Source organism: Urocampus carinirostris, chromosome 7 (genome assembly GCF_059441175.1).
Source record: "Urocampus carinirostris isolate Australia breed hairy pipefish chromosome 7, RoL_Ucar_1.0, whole genome shotgun sequence".
Classification (NCBI taxonomy): Eukaryota; Metazoa; Chordata; class Actinopteri; order Syngnathiformes; family Syngnathidae; genus Urocampus; species Urocampus carinirostris.
In genome coordinates, this window is record NC_142355.1 from 19,013,428 (window position 1) to 19,033,810 (window position 20,383).

The following is a 20,383-nucleotide window of genomic DNA, read 5'->3' on the forward strand; positions in this document are numbered from 1 at the left end:
ACAACAAGTAAGAGGACGGTTTCAGATTAAACACCATGTTTGCTGGTTCTTGGGAATGAGCGTTTTTTTTTCTGTACAAGGGAATCTCCCCAAATCGACTTTCTTTTTGTGCTAGTAACTAGTAACTTTCAGCGGTCGAAAACTCCCACAATCTCCGGCACCCTTCCCTCCCTTTTTTCCCTATCATTAATTGTCTGTGTTTATAATTTATGTGTGTTATTACCATCGGCCTGGTTCATTGATTCAAATTTTGGGGGATTAGTCATTTATATCAGAACTCAAAGAGCTCAAAGTAATAACGTAAACAAAAGATTTATGGTGGAGTATAAGCAACACCTAGAGGCAAATTTGTTTACTGATTGCAGTAAAGAATTATTTGTTTTAATCCAAACGATTTTCAAAATTAAAGAAAAGTCCTGACACTGTATTTACTGAGCTTTAATAGAACTTTGACACAAAAAAGTCATAAAAATGCTTATTCAAAATGAATAACAAACACCCTCCTCTCTATTTTTTGCTAAATGGATATTTAGAGAAACAGGATTATTAATGATCACAGCAAATAGCATATCGGAGTTGAGGATTTTTAAAAATAACTTATTTGTGTATACGAATAATCAGCTTATTGCTCAATTTTCCAATTTTGAGGTTAAAACCAATCACTGATTCGCCATAAAATGAAAAATATCAGCCCATATAATTTACTATTTGTCAGTCTAACCCCCTTAGTTCTAAAAAAAAAAAACTTAATTATTTTAAAAAAGAAAAAAAAATAGAAAAATGATACTGATTAAAATAATTTTTAAAAATTGGATGGGCTATCTTTTAAACATGCTATTTTTAAAACACCCGTGGGTCGAGAAACTTGCATTTATTTGACAAAACATGAGATTCAACCAGATAGAGGCTGGGCCATTGGCTGGCGTAATTGTCTGCCATCTTGCTGCTACAAGTGCTCAAAAGCCTGGCAAAATGATAGACAAAAAAAATAGATTACTAAGATTCTCTGTAGTTTATATCCTTTCTTGAGCTTTTTAGCACTCCTTATGAGTTGCACTACACAATACAGTAGCATCTAGAGGTCAGTTCATAAACAGTGTCCCTCTAAACACTGCAGGAAAGTATACATATTTTTAGTTGAATTTGACTCTTTTTTCAAAGAATAACAAAAATAATAATAGCTAAATTAAATGATTGATTTCACAATTATACTTAAAAGAGTTGAAAAACTGTCCCCCAAAATGATCTTTTATGTTAATATTTTATTTAGCTGCCCACAAATTATTAGTGCAGCAAAAATCCACCTGTTTGACCAATATCTTTCTTGGGGCGGCCATTTTTGGGGTGACATCGCAGTTACTTAGCCCCTAGGCGAGGACCAATTAGGGCTCTTTTTCAGAATTTTGGTGAACAGTGAGTCGATTCCTTAACTTGGGAGACGTTGATAGAAGCAAAATAGTTATTCCTTCGATGTGTCTAGAATATTTAGATTTATAGCAGGGATAAGAGAGTCCCAATATAAGATGTTGATATTTAGCCAATACCATATTTGGAGGAATTTGTACACAGGACTGGTATCGATAATGGTATCAGCCTCAGTGCTTGTGGGTATAAGATTAGGAATCTGAGTTATGTCTGGCCAAAGGCTACCCATTTAGATTTGTAAATTGCTTTTAATGACGTTTTTCTGGACAAAATTTATTGCAGGTGAAGGAATACGATAATATCGCTTTTCCTCTCATTTAATTTCAGGTACATTTTCTACTTCCCTGTTGTGAAAGGCTAGGTTTGGGTGAAAAATTTTGATGATCAAAACAATGAATAGTATCAGAAACTCTGAGTCTTGAAATGGTTGTACAGTATACTCTTATTAGTTGAAAAAATGTTGATAACATTTTTGGAATAAACAAGTTATTTTGATGTCGGTACAAAAAGCTCTTCATTTTGATATAATCGACAATAGTTGAAATAAACGCATCCAAATTGAAGTGAGTCAGTCCTCTTAACACTACATAACTACATGCTGTGGACCCTGTAATAAATGGACGTCACTTTTCCCTCTTTCATGGCATTGTGACAAATTTTTAGACGAGTTTAAAAACAGTTGATAACGTTTTGTCGAGTTTATTCGGCTTGTTTGTGTTTTTATTATCGGACTCTTGCAAAGGAGATTGCCTGGGTTGTTCGTTATTTTGACTATTATTCCTCCCTGTTGTTTGTTGTTTTTACGATTATAGACAGTTCACATCATTCTAAGTTTGTCGGACAAAAGTGTTGCTGTTCTTTGATATCCACACCTTAAAAAGAAAGGGCTCAGGAGAGGCCCCTTTAAACAGCTTGGGGTGTTAAACTCAATTGCACAGAGGGCCAAAACTCAAACCAAACCTTTGGTCATGGCCAAACAGGATAAATATTTAATGAATACGCTAAAATTTGTAGATGAATTTAAAACAGACAGGAATATTAGTCCAGAATATATAAACTTAAACATGAAATAACAAAAAAATCTTTAAACTATCTCCTGTCAAAGATAACTAAAAATTCAAAATAAGAATAATCGGAAATATAAATTAAAGATTTGCTTTTCACTTTGGGATTTTACTTTGGTGAAAAACATATTCTTCTTTAACTCTTCAACTGTCTGTATCTTCTGCTCTGCATTCAGGTTTTTCAGCTTACTCTGTTTTGTCTCGTGCCATTTTACATTGAATTCCTTAATTATTGCCACATTAGCTCCACAAAGAAGACACACGGGTTTACCGGCAATGTCGGTTTTAAAAGGCTCCGTTTTCTAAATCAAATTTCGAATCGGCCATTTTCGATTTAGCATCCACGTAATCCACAGCATTGGAAAAGTCACCCTGCTTTTCTCCGTTTAACCTTCAGTTACATTGTGATAGATAGAAGTTCAACCCTGGGCGTTACGTCTCTGCTTCCTGACACTAAAGACTCACTATAAACGCAATTGTCGGTCTTGTTTTTCAACCATCCGACGTATTGTTTTTCAATAGCTAGTTTTAAAAGTGGCTGCACTCGTCAGGCTACAACTAACTCGATTAACGCGAAAACATTTTCGGGAAGTCTTGTGGCACCAGCAGAAGCGCTGCATTGTGGGATCTGTAGATTAAGAGTTATCAGCCTTTTACAGAGACATTCCATTATACTAGATATATATAAAAGGATTTCACGGAGCCAGATGTAGTATGCGGGCTGCGCGTTTGACACCTATGATCTAGAAGATTTTTGTACAGTACAGTAATCTACTTTTCTACTTGCAAGTTTAAAATGAATTGATGTCTTCTCTCCTGAATTCTAGTGTCAACTAAATTATTGACTCATTACTTTGAATTGCAGTCAATTTGTGTGAAATCTACTGTACCTCCTCCCATTGGTGGATGTAGCGGATGAGCCTGGAGAGGCGTAGCAAGCGCAGCAGACTGAGGATTTTAGTGAAGCGCACGATCCTGAGAGCTCGCGCAGTTTTGTAAAAATCGGAGTCGATGCGAGTCTCCACAATGAGGAAAATGTAGTCCACGGGTATGGAGGAGATGAAATCCACCACGAACCAGCCCTTAAGATACTTGATCTTGATCTTTTGAGGATCCAAAATGATCTCGGTGTTGTCCTCTTTGACGATGCCCGTGCGAAAGTTGAGGACCAGGTCCATGAGGAAGAAGGTGTCTGAGACTACGTTAAAGACGATCCACGGCGGCGTGTGTTCATCCTTGAAGAAGGTGATGCCTACGGGAATGATGATGAGGTTGCCCACCATCAGAAGCAGCATGGTCAGATCCCAGTAGAATCTAAAACACACACGTGTGTACACAGCCAAAATAGAAAATCACACACAGAAAAATGACTTTGAGTGGAGGAAAACGGTGAGTCAAGCTGTTGCATATCACATGAATGAAATCAAGAAATTCTCACTTGTCACCATACACCTTAAATAAATAATTGCTGATAATCAAAGAAATACATCTGAATCATGTAATAAGACAATAAATGTGTGATTATATAATAATAATAATAATAGTAATAATAATTTCCTTGTATTGTCATTCTGTGTAACAATGTACACAGAACGAAATGTCGATTGCACCTGACCCGTTGTAGCGAGCCGATACAGCCGCAGCCAACAGAGGGCGCCGCCGACCACTTTTTAAGTCTTAGGAATGACTCGGCCGGGGCGCGAACCACCGACCTCCCAGTCTCAAAGCGGGCGCCTTACCATCTAGGCTACTAAAAGTAAGTTAAAGTTAGGAATGGGCAATTATTCTGTTTAGTTTCATTATCATCTCATTAGCTGCAACCGCTTATCATCAGTAGGGTCGCGGGGGTGCTGGAGCCCATCCCAGCAATCATCGGGCAGTGGCCAGGGGACACCCTGAACTGGTTGCCAGCCAATCGCAGGGCCTGTTTAGTTTGATCTAGTTAAAAAAAAAACTCAACTGGAAAATTTTCTAGATCATGGAAACAAGGGTACGAATTTAAAACACCCAAAGTTAAAGCTATCTAAAACGAGTCACTAAACAATTAATGGTGCCATCTAAGACAGATAGTAGGGATTTGTATTCAAACTATGACTATCTTTCTGTTGAAAGTGATTTGAAGTCTGTTATTCTTATCCGTTTTGCACAGAATGTAGTTTTTTCTTATTTTATAGCATTATTCAAATAATTTTGAAACCGATGGGGTTTATGGTTTTATACAAAATAACAAAATATTAACAGTACAGACTGATGAAATTGAGATGTTTTGGACTAGATCGATCCGTCCTAGTGAAAGTCATGTGATTCTCAAGGTTTATTTCAAGGTCAACTAAACCAAAAAGTCACCTGTCCTTGAGCCATAACTTCACAACCCTGACCAAAGAAGCCCATAAACAGCCTGTACTTTTTGTGCAAACTCAAGAGAGCAGGCGCTATGGCCCCCATCATGCTCTCATTCTACAGGGGCACCACCGAGAGCATTCTGACCACCAGCTGCATCAACGTTCGGTATTGCACCTCCACCGTGTCCTGCCGAAAGATTCTGCACATCGTTAGAACAGCATAGAAGTCATTGGTGTCAGCCTCACGCCCCACTTGGATATCTACAACACCCGCAAAGCCAGGATTGCAAGTGAGCGCCCCAACCCATCCCACAGCCTCTTCAACCTGCTGCTGTCAGGAATAAGACTGCTGAGTCTCAGAGCCATAACCAGCAGGCTCAAGGACATCTTCTTTTATCAGGCTGTCAGGAATGAACTCTCTCCTTATCCTGCCCCCTCTGACCCCTCTGTCTTTTGCCAAATCAATGCACAACTGCTCTATTTAGATTTCGGCTATACTTTATACATTTTTCCAGAGGAAGTACATTCATCTGTACTGTATGTTGTGGGTGTAGCATATTTGACAATAAAGTTGTAGTTGATTTAGTAGGCCACGCCCCTTGTTGCCCAAAACAGCCCACATTGTGCAACATTGCATTTTCAGCCACTCAGAACAGCAATTTGTTACATACTAATTGTAGCGACAGAGTCATCATATGATGTAAAAATTATGTGATATTTTTAAAGAAAGTCGAAATATAGACGCTCCCCTACTTACGACCATTCAACTTAAGTAAAACGGTAAATACGAACATTTTTTTGGGGATATCGAAAAATATCCGGACATTGCTGTAAGTTAGATTTTGTATTGTGTGCACCTTTTTTTGAGTACAGGACATTGCTGTAGTGCTTCCTTCCGCCACTACTGGCGTATGGCCGCTGTGAGTGGTCACCTAGCATCCACCCAGAAGTAAAAAAAATCTGCTTCCTCTTACTAGTTTGTATGTAAACATCTCTCCTTCACCTGCTCATAATCCCTCCGCTTTCACCAATGTAGCGTGTCGTTTTGTGTGGGAAATGGATTGCTCCTCGTTCATTAAAAAAAATACTCAGGAACACTTACGGTCCCTTTGGAGAGCGACAACCGTGAGCACCCGTTTATGGTAAACACACCGAACTCTCCAAAACTAAACTCTCGCACTCCCCTACACTCTCGCACCAACTCTCGCGACATTCGTCGACCTACTGACATCATTCAAGCGAATCTCACATTCTACGCCTACACTGTCTCCAGCGCGCTAAGAACTTCGACATTTTTATTGTTTACTATCTCATGCATCCATTCAATATGGTTGGCGTAATGTGTAAAGAAGGGGCGAACAGTTTCTTTTGAAATGAAAGTCGAATAAGAAAGCTTGATGCGGTTGAAAAAATGGTTGGCTCGCTTTAATTCGGCCACTTTTTACTATGGAGGAGGACCTCTTGAAGCGCATCTCCCAAAAGTAAGTTAAACTAAACTTTATTTATCTTTATAGAGCATATTATTTTATTCAATGTTTATGTTTTGGTACAAAACAATACAGGTTACCTATACAAGCCTTAAACATACTTATATAAACCTTAAACATACAAAATATAGCACTGAAGCAACTTATCTCATTCCTAAGTGGTGCAGCGTCTGTAATGTGTAAGTTAAATGACAAATAAGACTTAATAAATATCACCATTTGAAATATTTTCAATTTTACACAGCCTAAAATGCTTACTGTGACTGCACATCACTGGTTGTAAATATCATTCTTATGACCAGTTGAGTTACAGATGATTACATCACGTGACAGTCTATTGTTCCACAGCACACTATTAAGTGAAGCCTCTGAAAAAAAACATTCAGGAAGTCAAGGAGTTTACAAATATAAGTGTTTTTGTTTGTTTTTTCAAAGTTATGTCAGCCTTTGTAGATTTCACATCAATGACTGGTGAAGTGCTAAGAATGTTGCATAATGGTCCCTTCAGCTTAAACAACCTTCGTTGAACCTTTGTCTTGTTTTTTGTAGAATCTCTCGAAGACTACACTACCTCTATTTTTGTCCAACATTGTGCTTCAGGGCATAAGGATGGCAAGACAGAGAGTCCATCTGATTCGCTCATAAAAGCATATCGATTTCCACACCTGACTCAACGCTCAGGAATAAGCATCGCGCGATCTGCAACGAATTGATTCGGGTCATTGTATCTACACCGCCTTTTGTTTTTGCATGCTGCATTAAATTTCTCCTTGAAGTAGCTGATGTATGAAGGACCTTTTATAAAAGTAACAGGGAGTAATTTTAATCTCAACACGGCACCGAGCACAGCATTTGTCAGCCAAGCAAAACTCCGACTGTATGCACTCCTCAGCATATGCGATCCATCTCGGAGAAACTAATTAACCTCCAATCGATCAGCGCCTGACACCCCTGCACACCAGCGATCGCCAACCAGCCAGGGCCAAAGAAGGACCCCCGGAGGCACCTTTGATATGAGACAGCCAATTAACACCATGTATCCTCAAGACCAATATTGATCAGCAGAGGATTCAGTTTCATAGCTGATTAAATGAGCCTCTCACCTCCCTGTCAACAAGTGTCAATGTAATCCACGCTTGAATAATTGTCTGCAAATCACAACAATGAGGGAAATGCTGATGACGGTAGCAAATCGATCCATAATGACGATAATGGTACAATAAGAACTCTGCGTTTCGGGTGATAAACATGGAGGCAAAAGCACTGGCTGGATGATTAAAAAAGATTGGGTATGAATCAAGTAGGATTCAGTTAATTGCAAGGGCTTATAGACCACACACAAAGCAACTTAACACAACTGTCCCATAAGCGTCATCAACAATAAAATGAGAAAATCATAAAACCATAAAATGAGTCGTGTTTGAGGTTGTTAATAGAAAACAGATTGAGTGATTGTGTCCCATCCATTATCTGCACCGCTTATCCTCAGTAGGGTCGTGGGGGTGCTGGAGCCCATCCCAGCCATCTTCGGGCAGTGGGCAGGGGACACCTGGTTGCCAGCCAATCACAGGACACACAGGGACAGACAACTCGCTCGCTCATTCACACCTGGGGACAATTCGGAACCGGACAATTAACCTGACATGCTTGTGTTCCATTTTGATCGTAAAACTCAGGGAAGTTGAAGAATCTGGTGATTGCTTTAGACTACAGGTGTCAAACAGGCGGCCCACGGGCCAGATCAGGCCCGCTAAGGAGAGAAAAACAAGCTGCAGGTTGAAATATGTCAACTGGCAAAGCCAGGTGCCTCTCACAAAGACACTGTACTTGTATTTATTTTTCTCTCTCTCTCTCTCTCTCTCATTCTCTCTCTCTCTCATTCTCTCTCTCTCTCTCTCTCTTTTCCACCCCTTTTCCACCACTGTGTCTCTGGCTCTTTCACCTTTCTGTTTCACTCTTTTTTCTTCCTTTGTTGCTCTTTGTCTCTCTCTCTCTCTGTGTCTTTTAACCTCTTTTGCTCTAACTTCCTTTTATCCTTTTCTCTTCCTCTCTTCATAACCTTCGCGCTTTCTTTTCTCTTTTCTCTATTCTGTCTTTCTATTTCTCTTTGGATTTCTTTCTTCCTCTCCCTTTCTTTTCCCCCTATCTCACGACTTTTTATCTTTTGTTTCTCACGCTCTCTCTCCTCTCTCTCTTTTTCTTTCTTTGTCCCGCCTTCTCTCCTTTTCCCTCCCACTTTCTCTTATTTCTTTATCTCTCTTTTTCTTTCTCTTTAATCTACTAGTCCGTCCCCAGACAGAATGTTTGTTCTATCGTGTGGCCTCCGAGTTAAAATGTGTTTGACACCCCTGCTTTAGACAATTGTATAAAGTTCAATTTCCACAAGATCTGCTGAACACCAATTGCACGTAAATGTGAAATTCTATGTGAAGGTAATGTCTGAGAAGCGAATATTACATTGAAAACCTTTGGATTTATTGCTCGTCGCGTGTGGAATTAAAAAATAACGCATGGTCAATTGAACCATCCTTAGAGTATTTGCTCAATCGTTACTGGAACACAGAGTCTGGTTTAATTGTCTCTTTCATGAGAAGTTTTGTCCCAAATATGAGCAAATCCATAGACAATCAGATTTAATGGTTTGGGAATGAAATAATCTGGACAAATGAGTACATTCCCAAGCTTGATTTATGTGAAGTACTTGCATCATTAGGAGCTGTGGATCCCTTTCAAGTGTCGAGCCATTTTGAAAATCGCCGTTACGGATTTTTTTTCCACCAGGGACCAGAAGCAATCCATTTATTTATTAAGTGTGGCAAAATACCAAATGAATAATGTGTTTGTTTTTTCTGTAACATAACCAACAATTCGGGCAGCACGGCGGCGCAGTGGTTAGCGCTTGTGCGGCACAGTTCATGTCATGGGAACCTGTCGTGGGTTCAAATCCAGCTCCAGACTTCCTGTGCGGAGTTTGTATGTTCTCCCTGTGCTTGCGTGGGTTTCCTCTGGGCACTCCGGTTTCCTCCCACATTCCAAAAACATGCATTTCAGGTGAATTGGCCGGTCCAAATTGTCCCTAGGTGTGAATGAGCGAGTGAGTTGTCTGTCCCTGTGTGCCCTGCGATTGGCTGGCAACCAGTTCAGGGTGTCCCCTGCCCACTGCCCGGAGATGGCTGGGATGGGCTCCAGCCCCCACGCGACCCTAATGAGGATAAGCGGTACGGCTAATGAGATGAGATGAGATAACCAACAATTTAATTTTTTTTTTTTTTTTTTCATTGCAGCAAACTGCACTGTATTCATTGAAACAAAGCAAAGGTTTGAAAAAAGTACACATTTGTTACGCAAACAAACAAGAAAAAGAAATTTAGGACTGTTGTAAAAAAATGCAAAATAAAATAAAAATCACGTAAATATTGATTAAATATATTTCAAATCAGTTCTTCTGACTTGTACCTCAGTATTATTAATTGATGGTTTTCATTGGGTTGTTTTTTTTTTCAGAAAGTATATTTTCACTGAAGTATCCGGTCAATGTGCATGTTTTTTTTTTGGTGCATTTGTATGACAGTATATAGTAACCTCAACCAGCTAAATTTATAATTCCAGTGTAAACGTGGTATTTGCTTCAACATGAGGTTAGCTTAGCTGTAGCATATCACACAATTACAATTCAAATAATTCAATTATTATCTGCACCGCTTATCCTCAGTAGGTTCGCGGGGGTGCTGGAGCCCATCCCAGCTATCTTCGGGCGGCGGGCAGGGGACACCCTGAACCGGTTGCCCGGCAATCGTAGGGCACACAGAGACAGACTACTCACTCGCTCACACACACCTAGGGACAATTTGGACCAGCCAATTAACCTGACATGCATGATTTTTGGAACGTGGGAGGAAAACGGAGTGCCCGGAGGAAACCCACGCAAGCACGGGGAGAACATGCAAACTCCACACAGGAAGGTTTGATCTCCTGACCTCAGAACTGTGTCGCACACGCGCTAACAACTGCGCTGCCGTGCTGCCCCAATTCAATTCAATATAACGTAATTTATTCCCTAGGAACATAAAGCAGCAGCTGTGTATTGTATTTATCACCATACAAAACAAATATTTGTGACGCAGTTCTTAGTGGGAACCAAACATACGGGTGTCCGTAACACAGTAAACCAACACCTTGACCTTAGCAGGCGCCGCTAACATTGGTAATGCTACCATTGGTAATGTTAACACCACCAGCTATTTTATTAGCGGTGTGTTTCGTCAATGTGCAAAATGCCACATAAACGGCTACTTCCAAGATATTGATATGGTTATATTCAGTAACTTGTTCGCTAGAAACAATTCTTTTGCATTTGCTCTTTTGATCTGCCTGCTGTCGCCACAATGACATAGTGGTCCTAATTGCTCATCCGTTCTTTAGATAAATCCGCAGTTATCTCCTGGGAATCCATGTCAACTCGGAGCAGGAGTCAGCTCCCATCAACCAGATGTTGAGTAGCTAGTATTACAGCTCTGCACACATCACAGTCCTGCAGAACATCTGGGCCACAAAAAAAAAAAAAACACAAAGGGGACAGTGCATTATCGTCTCCCTTTGCAGACCCTCCAGTTGGCTCATCCGGTGACTGTGCACGCAGTGTTGGCCATACAAAGACCAGGCGGCTAGCTGTTCTGCCACTTGCATTGGTGGGGACTGTACACCTCTACGGAGAGAAATCTTACACAATTTGGGTCAGAGTGCACTTTAGTTAAAAAGCATGACTGCACAAAGAGAAGTTAGAAGCAAAGTGAACACAAAAAGGCTTAAAATTGCAAAAGGAGCTTAAAACAAACGGGACAGCTGAAAAAGGGGATCGCATTTGTACTAGAGATACTTATCTCTGCTTGCCAGACCGCTGCTGAAGCACAACAGCCTGCATCAGCTCAGTGGCTTAACACACACCTGTACTGACTGAGGCTCAAGCCCCACCATCATATTATCGTGCCAGTGAGTCCGCAGCGTCTGCTGCTGTGTCCACTGCAGCCATAATCAAAGACAACAGCCATTGGTTGGAAACTGGCACGGCCCAGATGGGTCTGTGACCGCATTATCAATAAATATCAATATTACACTGACTTTCGTTTTCGTAAATCTTTTTGAGATGGTAAATGGTCTGCATTTATATAGCCCTTTTCAAGTCAATGAAGACCTCCCAAAGCGCTTTACAATGTGCTTCACACTTACCCATTTGCACACACACACACACACACACACACACACACACACACACACACACCAATAGCGGCCATGCAGCCATGCAAGGCGCCAACCTGTTTATTGGGGGCATTAGGGATTCAGTGTCTTGCCCAAGGACACTTCAACATATAACACGAGGAGCCGGGAATCAAACCTGCGATCTCTTGATCCCAAGACGAGCACTCTAGCTCCTGAGCTAAAAAAGAAAAAAACAAGCAAGAGAGGAAGTGTTTGAGGAGTATGTTAGGAGTGACTTGATTGGATACATTGAGAAATGAAATTGTGAGGGACAGAACTGGAGTAGTAGTAGAACTGAGCAAGCGTGTGGATAAGAAAGTACTCGGTTGGTTTGGACACATGGAGAGGATGGATGAAGAGCGAATGTTGAAGAGGATCTACAGAACAGAAGTAAATGGATGGAGACCAAGAGGAAGGCCGCGATTGACGTGGATGGATAGTGTTATGAGTGCACTGCAGAAAAGAGGTCTAAATATAGTAGAATAGAGCTCTTGTTGATAATAGGAATGAGTGGAAAGGTGTTGCAAAAGGATAGTGGGGTGTTTAGACGCGTTCTAAGGGATGGACAGGGCACCTGTATGATGCGGCAGGGGTAAACCAGTAAAAGCTGTCGGGCCCTGCTGTTGAACAGAAGAGGGTGTTGTGTCACCCTGACCCGAGTGTCATGGCCGCTTTCTTGTGTCCCGTTTCATCTGGAGGGACGAAAGCATGACCAACTGGGGTGCCGAGGTTCTTAACTTGTATGGGTTTTTTGACATTTGGGTTGACCATGGTCTCAAAAATATTTTTGTGTGTGTATTCTTTTTTTTGTTTGCTACTTTTTCCCTTTTTTTATTTTCTTTGTTTGTGTATGTGTTTGTCTTGCTGTTGGTCACCCCTCTTGAGAGATATGACCAGGGTAGCGAGATAGATAGAACACTTACTTTCGTTAAAATAACAGCCCAGAAATACACGGTTTAAAAGTTTCCATAGAACTAAGTGGCTGTGTGAATCTTTATGCTCCAGACACATTGATCGTGATCGGGGAGTTTGGGTCGGCCCGCTTGAAATGAGGTCAATGTAGTTGGCACGAATTAGAGCAAATGGCTGCGTCGCGAGCCACAAAATAATTCAACTTTTGTTCACTTGAGGCTCAAGACCATCAGTTTAGAGAAAAGCAAAACATTATCTTTCCACCGGGAGGTTGATGCAATTCTTCTTTATATAAAACCTTTTTATTACCTTAGTCTATTATAACTCCTTCACTTAGTTAGTCATACTTAATGCACGTCTCGATTATTAATTTATCTAAGTGTATTTTTTTTTTTATATATAAAATATGACTTCTTGATATCCCATTCATTCAGTTGTTATTCAGGCTCTACATCGTTTCAAGTGGTGCTTTAGTTTGCCTTGACATTATCAGTACTTGCCAGAACCGTTCTAGACAATTGACTAGTATAAAAGTGAGTGTCAGCTGTTTTGTCCATAGCTGCACCTTTGTTCTTTTGTGGGATGGCAGGAGCTCCGGAGGTAAAGCGCTCGTCTTGAGATCAAGAGGTCTCTGAATCCCTAATGTCCCCGGTAAGCAAGTAGTTGCCTTGCATGGCTGACGCTGCTATCGGTGTGTGTTTGTGTGAATGGGTAAGTGTAAAGCGCTAAGACGAGGTCTTCATTGACTTGAAAAACGTGATATAAATGCAGACCATTTACATTTACATGTGCTCAGAATATTATGAATAAAAACCTGAACGGAACTGCTTGCCTCCAGTACTTGTTTTACCCGTCTCACAACCTGGATATCAAGAACACCCGGAGGAAAAAATGTTTTTCCTCCTCATCCAATAAACAAAAGTGAGCAATGGATTTGACCATTGTTGTCCGAGGAACAGCATTCCTTTCACCTGGACCGAATTAAAACGGGAAATGGGAGAAAGTGCAATGCTGGCAGTTTATCTGGCAGGTCTGTTTGGTTATACGAGTGGGAAACAAGATTGTCGTGTAAAATAAGCACCACCAACACATAGCACCAAAGCAATTCCCAAGAGGGGAGAATTATCAGACTAGTTTTTATTTTCATTTTGAGCGCAGAGATCACGAGCTCCTCCCCTTCTCTTTGCTGAGTGCCGCGAGAGAACAAGCTACCTTAGCAACCTACGATCGAAATCGGGCCAAGAGATTTCAACCTGAGTCCGTAACCCATTCACACACACAGTTGCATTATGTTCCTTGCAACTGACTGGTCATCAACCTAGAGTGATGCCCACGTCTTGCTCAAATTTAGATGGAATAAGCTTCAGTGCAGGCAGGGCCTGACGAGGACAAACTGTATTGAAAGCGGATTAACAAATGTAACAATGTTGTGCGGAAACATCAAAATTAATATCATATATTGCCTTTCTTTTACCTTAAAAATTACAAATAATGTATGGAAGGGAGAACAAATCATTAAATATTTGTTATTCTGTTGGAATTACAATGTTTTGCCAGAGCGGTACACAAACTCACGCGGAAAAAAAACAACAAAAAACAAAAAGGAAAAGGTTTTTTGTGTGTGTGTTTTTTTTTTAATTGGATGAAATTCAGCTCCAAAAGATGGGGTGACTTCAAACATATATTTTTGGGATCACTAATAACACTGTCAAGAATGATGCAAAGCTTCAACAAATTATTATGTCAGTATTTTATACATTTTATGTATTATTTTCAGGGTTGGGTAGGGTTACTTTAACTGGATTACTTTCAATTACTTTTGGATTACTCCAATACCAAATATGCTAATAAAAGACAAAAAAACTAAATATGAATAAAAGTATGACTCACAACACGCGGTAAGCTTTCTCTCCTGGCTTTGATCTCTTTGATCTCCGGCAAAACTAACATAAAATGCGACAGAAACAAAATGAAAATAAATCCAAACAGCTTGCCAACATCATTTTTGCCGTTCCATGTGTTCCGTTACTCCCCAAGCCTGCACAAAATGTTGTAATTTTATTCATATTTAGTTTCTTTTGTCTTTTATTAGCATATTTGGTATTAATCTAAAAGTCGTTGAAAGTAATCCAGTTAAAGTAACCCTACCCAACCCTGATTATTTTCCACTGATAAAATAATTCTATTTTAATAAGAATATAATCATAAATTTAAAAACATTGTCTCAGTTACTTGTCTGGTTGATTGGTTTGTATGTGAAAATGTCATTTGTGTATTTCAAAGTAAAAGGAACTGGTTTATAAAAAGCATGAGATTTTTATGAAAAACAACCAGAACAGTAAACATTTACTGCTGCAGTGCTGAAGCTTGAAGCATTTGGCCATCTTTAGTAAAGAAGCTAACCGAATTATCAAAAATAATATATTGATTTTTATTGTCAATTCATTCCTGCATCTTGGATTTATTGCATGTTTGCATTATTTTGCAATTAAATTCAGTGGATTGTTCATGTTTAGGCAATCTATTTTGAGTACAAACTAAGGCTCGTTGGCCATTTGCTCTCTTTTGACTATTATGCAGGGGCCGGCCCACGAAATATACAGAAAAATGGTATTTGCGAGGGCTGGACAATAAAGGGGCGGCAGTAGCTCAGGAGGTAAAGCGCTCGTCTTGGGATCAAGGGATCCCAGTTCGAATCCTGGCTCGTCCGTGTTACATGTCGAAGTGTCCTTGGGTAAGACACTGAACCCCTAATACTCCCAATAAGCAGGTTAGCGCCTTACATGGCAGCAAGCCCGCTATTGGGAAATGTGGAGCACATTGTAAAGCGCTTTGGGAAGTCATTGACTTGAAAAGCGCTATATAAATGCAGATCATTTCATTTCATATTTGCAATGATTCTCTGTGACTACAATTGTATTTTAATCAAAGCCAATACACTTTTATTACAAGAAAGTTTGACTACTTAAAACATCCGTACAACAATAAATTTGAACAACAACAAAAGATTGTAAATATCGTTTACCATAAACCAAGCAAATCCTGCATTTTACCTGTTGAGGCATTCATATTGAACTCCTGTGTTTAATTCTATCATTGTATTTGAAAAATTAAACAAGTCCTTAAATTGTCTACATAATTCATTCAATTTATTGCAGAACCCTCCTTGTCGCTCTTTTTTCTTTTCAATAATATGATATAATGAAAATGATTTAAGATGTTATTGAAGCCATTTGGATTTCAGCTGAAAAAAAACAGGACCTGGTGTGGTCTGTGAATTACCACTTTTAAAAAATATGAATATACACTCATAATTTAAAGTGGCCCTCGAATCTTTCTATTTTTCTGTATTTTACTTTTTAGAGAACAAACTTCTGATATCTAATTATAACTACTGGAATCACTATTTTAAAATCAAAACGGTGACAGTAGTTCTCGATTCACACGAGAGATGGCAACATATTTGAGTTTGAAAATGTCAATAAAAAGAGAAACTGCCTTTCGTTGAACTCAACTCAAATTTAAAGCCTTAATCCAGCAACTATAATCGCAGTGGGTTAATTGTGAAAGTCGGCATGTCCTAAAGTCCTGCTCTAGTGCAATGCCCCGACACGTTGTCCACAACAAGCCACAAACAGCTGCCTTGATTCTATTCCAATCCCTCTTTCGGACCGTCCATGTCCGCATGTGGCTGTGGGCACCCGATGCATCGCAACATCTCTGCTCCATTAAACTAATTGTACTGTAATAATCCCAACTGATGTGTGCTTCTAATATCTTGAATGGTCATGTTACCCTGTTTTGATTACCCCATTTCCAAGCCTCTACTGAATTCTCCCTAATCTAATCTACTGGCTTTTCTAAACGATAAAAAAGTGTAATTCAGATGAGTGGAGACAAATGTTTTGGTGCAAAATATGATGCAGGGTAGATGCAAAGGCAGGACTGGGTTAACGGGTGCGAAAGGACACCCCAAATTGCTTCCAATTTGCCGATACATTTGCCAGAAGTAATCTAATGCGTTTGTGCCTTTCCGATGTTATGAATGCTAATCATCTCATTTAGCAGGCGTGGAAATATTCCCCATGAGAGTGGCTTTGAGTGTACATGTGGTTGCTTGTGTCCAGCATCGTTTTCGGAATTTTACTAACCAGTTGGATACGGAGATGTGGTCGTTGCATGCTCTGCATTTTGTTTTTGTTATAGTAAACAATGAGTGGAATTTTGCTTACTAATATGAGTTGTGTTTTATTAATTTCCCTGTGATGTACTGTTTTTCTTACTACATTAGAATGTGTGTTTGAATGTGATCCAGTAATTCCAAACTAAACTAGTTCAACAGTTCAACTCAGTGTCTGAAATAACGTATCATTTTCCAAAGTAGACGCAGAGAACAAAAGAAAAATGGAGAAGTGGTTAGGAATCAGGCCAAAACCTCAGCCCCAGAAGAAAAATTTGAAAGAAGCAAACAAAATTTATGACGCTACAAAATGTAAACATACATTAAAAGCATAGTGGAAAGAGGAGTTCACGTGGCTTGTAGCAGACGACGCAACGCAAACATTGCAGGAATAAAGATGAGTAAATACAGGTACATACTGATGGCAGATGGAAAACAGCGATGTCATATACATGCAATGAATGTTATAAGTACATTTATAATAAACTTAATTTTAAAGTGTTGTTCTGTTATATATTCTGATTATCAATCCTTAATACTTTGCAACAATGGGGTTTTTTTGCGATTAGTCGTCTTATTGTGTTTCAAGTTGTGAAAAATGGGGCAGGCAACTTTATAGCTGGGCAGGCAATTTTCAGAGTTGTCTGCTCTGGTGTCCGGTAAATTTTTGTCATAAGTTTCAGACACTGATTCTACCGCACACCAACCCGAAAACTAAAGGTATTTAACTAATTTGAAATTATACTAATAACCATTTTTGATGCGATTAATTCCTTTGTATATACAACGTAAATGGTTTTGAATACGCAAACTGTACTGAAAAGTGAAATTTGTGTTACGGCCAAAAACGGGTCCTTCAAATTTTCTTAAAAGTAAGACCTGTCGATCCCAATTTTTTCAGACCCTGCTTTCAAAACTACTGATGCAAATTTTTGCAGATCCCGCATTTTTCTTCTTGTTTCTGACAAGACAATCCCTGACGCAATTATGTAGTTGTTTTGATGGCACATTAAGTTTTTACACTGCAAACTGTCTAAATATAAGAAATAGAGTACTTGTTTAGAGCAATTCTGTTAGAAAAAAAAGATAATTACCTTGCCAATGCGGAAAAATAGTTACACTTGCTAAGTTTTAGAACTAAAATTAAGTGCTAACTAATTTGACCAGATGGCAACTAAACAGGAATTTTTAGATTGTGAATGAATATTACCCATTCTTTGACGAATAGTGAGTAGCACGGCGGCACAGTGGTTAGCGCGTGTGCGGCACAGGTCTGAAATCATAAGTTCGAACCTTCCTGTGTGGAGTTTGCATGTTCTCCCCGTACTTTCGTGGGTTTCCCCCTGGTTCCCTGGCCGGTCCAAATTGTCCCTTTGGGCGGCAGTAGCTCAGGAGGTAGAGCGATCGTTTTAGGATTAAGGGATCCCAGTTCGAATCCCGGCTTGTCCGTGTTACATGCCGAAGTGTCCTTGGGTAAGACATTGAACCCCCAATTACCCACAATAAGCAGGTTAGCGCCTTACATGGCTGCACAGATCACGGCTGCTATTGGGAAATGTGAAGCACAATGTAAAGCGCTTTGGGAAGTCATTGACTTGAAAAGCGCTATATAAATGCAGATCATTTCATTTCATTTCCCTAGGAGTGTATGAGGGATTGAGTTGTCTGTCTCTGTGTACCCTCGACTGGCTGGCAACCAGTTCAGGGTGTCCTCTGCCCACTGCCCGAAGATAGCTGGGATGGGCTCGAGCACCCCCGCGACCCTACTGAGGATAAGCGGTGAAGATAATGGATGGATGGATGGATGGATAGTTCTAAAAACAAGTGTAAAAAAAATCATACAAAATCTACTCTTGCCAACAATGTTTTTCTTAAACAAGATCAAAAAGGTCTTAGTGAGTTTGTTTTGCAGCGGATCTCAAATATGTAAAAGCATAGTTTTCAGAAAGAGAACTTTTCAGAACAATGGAGGAAGATCACCTTTGCAGAAAAGATTGGTTAATTCTATAGGGGATCGGCAGTTAAAGTTTATCTTTAAGTTCAGCTCAAAGTTAAGGCGGACGGGGTAGGTAAATCGTCGGACTAATCAATCGGTGTACCGCTTATAACTGATAATCCCAAAGTGGTGAAAAGCTGTCAGGTTGACTGGGCGTGAGTTACCTAAAATCACTGTATGGATGTATAATCCAGAATCCAGCAGATTTGACCCGTTCCCTCTCGTGCTCCACGGCCCTCTCACTCCCCAACATCCGCAGAGAAAACTTGTTGACTCCCGGTTGGAGCATGGCCCCGAACTGCCGGTGCATGAACCCCGCTTGGTAGAGCCGCTCATCCTCGGGAATGATTTGCTCGGCGCCTTCCAACTTGATGAAACTCGTCTGGTCGAACAAGGACGATTGTCCGAGCGGAGCATCCGTCAGACCTCCGGCCGCCGGGTCGCCATCTCCCGGGGATCCGTCCCCTCCGCCTGCGTCGGCATCCGGGATTAGGCGACGCTGCTCTGCGGCGTCCGAGCCAGGAGGAGGGTGGCGCCCGCTAATGGAAGAGATGCTGCCCCTTAAACGGCGGCAGTCCCCGTTCAAGTTTGGCTTCCCGCCGGCGTCCTCCACGCTCCTGCAACTACTCGCAGGAGATAAAGAGGATAAATGTCTCAGCAAAATACTTTTCCTCTTGGTGTCCTTGTCGCCGCTGTCCCCTTCGTCCACTGCGAAAGGTCTTTGCCCGATGTTTTGCGGCAGGCTGTAGAGACGCTTGCGCATGGAGGACTGGAACCTTTCCATTTGTTTACTGGGAGAGAGCAGTGCCAGAAGGAGCAAGGGGGGAAACTAGAAAGATATTATGCATTTGAAGGGGCGCCGGAGGCAAAACAAAGAGGACGGGTCCTGTCTGACAATCGGGACGTGCCTCGCTTTGCCACGCCAGGTCCAAACATCGGAGATTGCGTCAACAATGGAAGTCCAAGATGAGTTGCAGTGTGCGGACGAGACGGCATCGGGATGCAGCGGCTGAGCGTCAGCGAGCGGGAGTGGAAGAATGTGAGTGCTGCTGCTCAACGATAAAGCGTGGTCTCCACCGCCCAACGGAATAAATGCGTGGGGACAGCGCAAGGTGGTGACACGCATACACGCACGTGGCACATTCTACCTGCTTCCTGATGCCTCTGATCCATCCAGCACCACTGAATGCAGGATCTCCTGCAAAATACTCTTTCAAAACCTTAACTTGCCAAAGGCACGTTTTTGTAATGGCTCGTCATGCATTTTTTTTGAAAAGCAAAAACAATTACAACAGTATGATACTAACCATGTGGCAAACGGATTTACATTAAAAGCCAGTCACTAACCTTTTGAAGCTGACAGATCATTTTTTGCACTAATTAGTGCAAAGTGTTACCAGTTTTACATGCATTTATAAAATACCAACTGTTTTTACTACGTTGATATTCTTTTATTATCTTGGATAGGTTTTTATTATTAGGTAAGGGGCTACATTAGGTTCAGTCTACTAAGGCATCTTTGTCATAAAAGGGTACCAGGTGAATATCGTATATAATAAGTAATTATAAAAATATGTACTGCACTTGTTTGTTATCATTAGGAATAGATTACTTATTTAACGACATGAACATTTTATTAATGTCTTGTGCCAGTTAGAAAACAGCTAATAAGATGCAAAAAAAAAACTAATATAGTATATATTCTCTTTGTTCATATTTTC

At 40.5% G+C, this 20,383-nt stretch overlaps 1 protein-coding gene across 1 annotated transcript in view; it reads right to left on the reverse strand.

Annotated features, from left to right (window-relative positions):
- LOC148362549 (potassium/sodium hyperpolarization-activated cyclic nucleotide-gated channel 3-like) overlaps positions 1-19,714 on the reverse strand; it is a 45,213-nt gene extending 25,499 nt beyond the window's left edge. Inside the window, exons 1-2 of the mRNA XM_088339973.1 lie at positions 18,827-19,714; positions 3,380-3,803 (exon numbers count right to left, since the gene is read on the reverse strand). Of these exons, the coding sequence (XP_088196099.1) occupies positions 3,380-3,803; positions 18,827-19,446 (1,044 nt within the window). The 5' untranslated portion in view covers positions 19,447-19,714. The remainder of the gene's footprint in view (positions 1-3,379; positions 3,804-18,826) is intronic.
- Between the last annotated feature and the right edge of the window lie 669 nt (positions 19,715-20,383).